Raw genomic sequence first — 6,226 nt, forward strand, 5'->3', positions numbered from 1 at the left:
TACGGTCACACTAAGAGTGACGCGGCGGAATGGTTTGCGTCTCGGCTGGGCGAATGCGGTCACACTAGAAGTGACGTGGCTAAATGGTTCGTGTCTCGGCTAGCCCGGCGTACATTTTAGTGAGACCATATTTTACTGCCAATAAAGAGTTACCCTACTATTTACACACCGATATATTTACACCTCCAAAAGCAAGCGTTGATCATACGAATTAGTCATCTTGCCGACAACAGTGACAATATTTCCCAACAATTCTAAATACATTACTGCGTAGAGCTATAAATCGCCGAATAATCCTTAGGGGCATGTCCAAGCGAAAGGCCGAGGAGACACAGACCGACAAAATGGCAACGGCGGAAAAAGTTCCACAGGTAAGTGAAACCCAAACAAACTATTTGCATATAAACAAAACTATTATCTCTGCAGAACGATTACACTATTGGTCTAGAGGATCCTGTAAAGGATTACCAGAAGCTCATCGAGACCCGTGTGCAGGTGGACGAAATCGTGGACGATGATGTCACCAAGGAGAATTTCGATCGGACGGCTGCATCGGCGCGTGACGTCATCTGGCGGCTCTTGTTCGACTCGGAAGCCGCTACCACCACCCAGCCATCGAATGTGGAGAAGGCCACCCAGCTGCTGGAGGAATACCGTGGCGATGCCTGCTTCTACGACCCAACGCCCTACAACGAATGGATTGTCAAGCTGCGGGACGAGGTCCTCAGGAAGGAGCTCCTCGACTTTTGGCGCGAAGTGCTGGTGAAGAAGCAATTGGGACCCTGCTGGTCACGTGACTGTGATCTCTTCGATAGCGACGACACGCCACCCTTGGAGTTCTACGCCCATGCCGGTTGTACGGCCCCGTTTGCCGCCAGCCTGAAAGTGCGGGCTGAACAGGATGCACAAAGTGAGGTGCCCGAAGTGCCCACCACGCCGGGCGAACTGAGTGCCGATGATACCGCCGCGCTGTCCGGTGATTTTGAGGCAGTACTTACCAAGGAAAAGCCGCTCGAAGAGTATCGTTCGCTAATGAAGCGCTTCGTCCTGACCAAAATCATTGTTCCCGACAACGTTCACCAGGCCAGCGTGAAGAAAATGGCCGCCGCCGCCAGGGAGATCATCTGGAAGCTGCTCTTCGACGGCACTCCCTCGCCGGAGGATCAGGACAAGGCCGCCGAGCTGCTGCAGGAGTACAAGGGTGATGCGGGCTTCTATGGGCCAGATGACTTCAACGAGTGGATTGTCAAGCTGAGGGACGAGGTTTTGCAGCGGGAGCTGCTCGACTTTTGGCGCGATAAGATGGTGAAAATGGAACTGGGACCCAGTTGTGCACGTGACTCTGACTATTACGATAACGAGGATCCGCTGCCGTTGGAGTTTTACGAGAGGGCTGGCTGCAAGGCTCCCTTCGAAGCCACCACCGAAGATGATTAGATGATTATCATCCTGGATGCAAGATGGCAGCTTATCTGAGATATCAGTGGGCGAAGAAAAATTGTATACGGAGCCGCACTTGAAAATTATATAAGTTTGGTAAACCCTTAATTTATTTGTAAGGTCTCCATCCAAATGACCAAGTTACTTTGTTAAAAAGAGTGTTTCCTTACTTTTCAAAATTGTTGTTCAGAACAGAATCTCTCGAATTACAAATTGTAAAGCATTTGACATTATTTTGTAGATCAACATGTCAGATTTGTTAAAAACAAGATTGAATAAAATTTTAAGCTTTGTATTAATTTTGGATTTTGGTGTTTCGTAGATTGATTGGCAGGTTACTCGATGAATGCACTTAGGTGAACATATAAATCAATCGTGGGGATCCTGTTTTTAGTTTTTTCCTTTTATTAAAAAAAAGTTGGTTAGAAATGGATTACAAATTTTAGGCGTTTTTTAAGGATGACCTAATATTTTTAAAATTATTATTCATGTGATTCTGTATATTCAAATTATATGCAAATTCTCGCAAACTTTAACCTCGAAATATTATTTATACTTTTTTTTTTACTTTTCGTAGCACAAAAATGAAATTAGAGTAACTTATAGAACATTCTACTTAAGAGATCCATTAATTATTTTTCTTTGGGTTTTTTAAATATAAAAATATATAATGGCAATTTCTATTTTATCGTATCACAAATTTTTCGTTTTAAAAATACGTTTCTCTTCGGGTTTTCCTTAAACCTTATTCACAAAAAAATCCGTTTTTTGGCTTAGAGTTCTAAAACAATCTTTTTGTACTTTAATATAAATAATGACTGATATAATCGAATTAAAATAAATAATTTCAGCACAGTTTTCCTTTTCGAGTTCATATACTTACAGCTAAATATTAATTTATGATGCTTAAATATTGGAGACCTTTTCGTTACATATTCAAATCAATTTGGTTTATTTAAATTATAACTAAACACGAAATTCCTTGTAAACTTTAAACTATTAAATACCGAACACAAAAAGTAAACTAAAATCAATTTCGAAACTTTCACTGACTAGAGAACATTTATCCATTGTTCCTGTTCTTGTTCCCGTTTTCACACAAACGCTTAACTAAAAGCCATAATCCATAATCCGGAATTCGAATAGGAATTGGAAATGGCAATAAACATGTACAAATAACTCTAAAGGGCTTTCACAACATTGGGACAACGCAACGAGAAATAAACCTAAAAATTTGCGAACGAAAAGAAATCATGGTTTTCGGGCTTGAGATCTTGGCAGATCAGTTTGGAATTCATATTTTGAGCCTCCCTCCTTTGTTACTCGGCGTAGAGCAGGCGGGATCGTGACTTCCGGAGGCCTCGAGAGCCTCCTCCTCCGCCGATGCCACTGTCGCCACCCTCGCCGCACTGCCAGGATTTAGTTTTGGCCCGAAAGTATCGGAACTCATCGTTGTGCGCCGGCGCCAGCATGGGCACATATTGGCTGGGATCGCACAGCTGGGCATACAGGCCGTAAAACTCCTTGTACCCGTTGTGCAGGATGTACAGCTCCGGATAGTCCAGTGCCGGGTAGTTGTGGGCATGCTGGCTTCTGTCGTTGCTGCGCAGGAAGCGCAGCAGTTTGGGACCGCGTTCCGAGGAGAACTCGCAGTGGAACACGAAGATGCGACGATCCTCCTGGTTTTCTGTGAGGCAGGGAAATGCCTCCTGTATCTGGCCGCGTGTGTACAGATTGCGGGCTCCCTGTATGTGCCCGCCCAGGAACTCGTAGGGATATCGACAGTCGATGATCTCGTAGCCACCGTGGCCGCCCAATTGCTCTGCAAACTCCCCGCGAATCAGCCTGGCCAGCGTTTCGCTGGAGATGGTCTTCAAATCACGATGTCTGATGCCTGTAACCAAACAGGGCAGCGCGCAGGGCTTGCTGAGATCGCCTATCAGCTCGGGTTCATCGCCCAGGGCGCTCATGATTTCGGCATCGTTCATGGAGAGCGTCCTTGTCTGCAGCTTTTTGGTGGACAAGTTGTTGTTGACTTGACCCGACTGATTGTCATCCTCTTCCTGCTGATTACTGGGAAACAAACTCATGCAGCGGCGTAGGCTCCGTGGTTTTCCAGAGGATTCCTTCTCGGGATGCCCTTCCGATTTAAGCTGCCCGCTGAGGAGAACTTCCAGGTCATCGGGTAGCTCTAAATGTTGATCCTCCGCCGAATCCAGCTCAAACATGGCCATGTACTCATCGTCCAGGGAGTTTCCCGAATCGTAGCTGGAGCAGGAACTGCTGAAGCTGCTCAGCGTGCGCGAGGAGAGGCTATTGAAGGAGTTCAGGGTCCTGGCGCCCGCCTGGCTCCTCTGCGTGGACTTGGGAGTGCCCTCCAGTCGCGCTCCACGCATATTTTGCGACAATTCGGTGATGGGCGAAAGGATGCCGCCGGCGGGAATGTGCCGCTTGAGCATCCTTTGCAGCGGAGTCTCCTGCTTGCGCTTTTTGGCCTGGCTCACTATATCCACATCCTGGGGATCTTGGTTCTCCTGGCCACATGCCCCCGCCCCCGCCCCGTCACCCTCCTCCTCCTCCACATCGAGCATCAGCCGCTTGCTGGCCATCTGGGAAAATAATCAAAAAAGAGACAACAAAGTTTGGAAGTCAGCTGTAAGCGCGGCAAAATCAGCTGGAAATCGCTTATCCCGAATCTTACCTTGATCTGTTTGCAGCTTGATTGATTGCAGCTACCTATTAAGTCCAATTATTGGTTTGCAGGCATGCGTAGTGTTTTTTTGCCAAACTTCTTGGCGTTTCTCTTGCTTCTTTTGCCGGTCAACTTTATTGGCGCCTTTGGCAACTCCCCATTCTACGGCTTCGATGAATTCACCACACCACCAAACTTACCACGGCGGCATATGTAAACTGGCGCGCTCTCAATGTTTGAATTTCGATTTGTTTATTTTGTTTTTTATTTGTGTGGTCGTTTAAATATTTCATGTCAAGGATCAGTTAAGTTTTGTTCAGTTCTAAAATTTTAAATTCCCAGCAATCTACATGATTTCGAATATTCCTGATCAGTTGGTTTCGCTTTCTCTATGCCATATTTATATTTCGATGCTTATAAAAAATTAAAAATTTAAGATGATCTACAAAATAGATGAACAACGTGAATTTACGTTTATTTTCAGTCCCTTTATATGGGGAATACAAAATATTTAAAAAACATCGATAATACCCCGCCAAATATCGATGTTACCGATGTTTTGAAACATAGTTGCTTTATCATCTCTAACCGCTATTTTGTTTACCTTTTTTTTTTTTGAAGAATTTATATTGCTAATATTTATGAAATAAAATATGCCCGAATTCGAAAACTTTAATGTTAAAACAACAATAGACTGCAAGCAAGGAGCAGTTCGCGCTGTGCGCTATAATGGTGAGTCCTTCTATATTTAATTAAAACAATATTTAACCCAAAATGATTTATTATTAGTTGATGGAACCTATTGCTTGAGCTGTGGATCTGACAAGAAGATAAAACTGTGGAATCCTAATTCCGGACTGCTCCTCAAGACTTATGGAGGTCATGCAGACGAAGTGACGGATGCGGCTGTAATACATATATTTATAAAATATTTATGTTTTTAAACTGAAATATTATTATTATACAGGGAAGCTGTGAAAGCAGCTATATTGTCTCCGCCAGCTTGGACAAGAGCATTATCTACTGGGATGTGTCAACTGGTGATGTCTAGACACCTGACTTCTTAAATTATAATATTAATAAAAATCTATACTTAATTCTAGGAGCTCCTGTGAGACGTCTGCGTGGTCACGCCGGTGGAGTTCGGTGCGTTTGCTTCAACGAGGACTCCTCCGTGGCCATTTCCGGGGGCCGGGACAATGCGGTGATGTGCTGGGACATTCGAACGCGTCGCCTGGATCCCGTCCAGGTGATGAAGGAGGCCCGCGACTGCATCACCACGGTGGCAACGAACGAGAATCGGATCTACGCCTCCTCCCTGGACGGATGTGTGCGGACCTACGATATTCGGGTCGGTGAGCTGACCTGTGATAAGGTGGGCGAACCCATCACCTATCTGGCGCAGACCCGGGATGAGCAATGTCTGGTGGCCGGCTGCCAGGATAGTGTGGTGCGACTCCTGGACTGCGAGACCGGAGGTCTGCTCTCCGAATACAAAGGACACCGCGGAGATGACTACCACATCGAGTGCGGAATACTGGCGAACGATGCTCATATAGTCACGGGATCTAGTGATGGAGATGCCTTTGTCTACGACCTCCTCGAAACGAAAGTTCTACAGCGCATTCGCATAAGTAAGCAGTTAAATTTGTATATTAACTTGGCATTAACATAGTTGTATTTTTGGTAATTTTCCTCAGGTGATAATGGCGGAGTAGTCCACTCCCTAGCCACTCATCCCAAGCGACATGAAATGCTTTTCGCCAGACGCCGGGATATGTACGTTTTCTCCACGGATTTGCAAATCGAGGAAGAGCAATTATAGTTTCTAGTTGTAGTTATTTTAAGTGTATTAGAAATAACTTACCTCAATAATATAAAATATATTTTTTAGGAACCCGCCCAAAACCCAATTAAAAAGTTGTTTATATTTTTGTTGAGGGAAAAAGGAAAAACCATTTATTTGACATAATTTGTTGTATTTTTTTGTTTTCATAGAGCATGAATGTATGTAGTAATATGTGGTTGTTGTTTTTGTATGATCTGGCTTATATATTCTTCACGATTTCGATTTCTTTAACTATGAACGGCCTG

At 44.6% G+C, this 6,226-nt stretch overlaps 3 protein-coding genes across 3 annotated transcripts; 2 read left to right on the forward strand and 1 right to left on the reverse strand.

The window, feature by feature from the left end:
• Positions 1–190: 190 nt before the first annotated feature.
• Positions 191–1,739, forward strand: EndoGI (Endonuclease G inhibitor). Its single transcript, XM_017158446.3, has 2 exons — positions 191–371; positions 427–1,739. Exons 1-2 carry the CDS (start codon positions 306–308, stop codon positions 1,435–1,437), a joined length of 1,077 nt encoding a protein of 358 aa, XP_017013935.2. The 5' UTR covers positions 191–305; the 3' UTR covers positions 1,438–1,739.
• A 219-nt stretch (positions 1,740–1,958) lies between these two features.
• Positions 1,959–4,459, reverse strand: twe (twine). The gene is made up of 2 exons (XM_017158445.3): positions 4,142–4,459; positions 1,959–4,049 (listed from the first exon to the last, which is right to left on the reverse strand). Exon 2 carries the CDS (start codon positions 4,047–4,049, stop codon positions 2,760–2,762), a length of 1,290 nt encoding a protein of 429 aa, XP_017013934.2. The 5' UTR covers positions 4,142–4,459; the 3' UTR covers positions 1,959–2,759.
• A 294-nt stretch (positions 4,460–4,753) lies between these two features.
• On the forward strand, positions 4,754–6,036 carry LOC108068721 (WD repeat domain-containing protein 83). The gene is made up of 5 exons (XM_017158447.3): positions 4,754–4,864; positions 4,922–5,040; positions 5,100–5,172; positions 5,236–5,766; positions 5,833–6,036. Exons 1-5 carry the CDS (start codon positions 4,786–4,788, stop codon positions 5,955–5,957), a joined length of 927 nt encoding a protein of 308 aa, XP_017013936.2. The 5' UTR covers positions 4,754–4,785; the 3' UTR covers positions 5,958–6,036.
• Positions 6,037–6,226: the final 190 nt, after the last annotated feature.

The sequence above is a fragment of the Drosophila takahashii genome, chromosome 2L (genome assembly GCF_030179915.1).
Source record: "Drosophila takahashii strain IR98-3 E-12201 chromosome 2L, DtakHiC1v2, whole genome shotgun sequence".
NCBI lineage: Eukaryota > Metazoa > Arthropoda > Insecta > Diptera > Drosophilidae > Drosophila > Drosophila takahashii.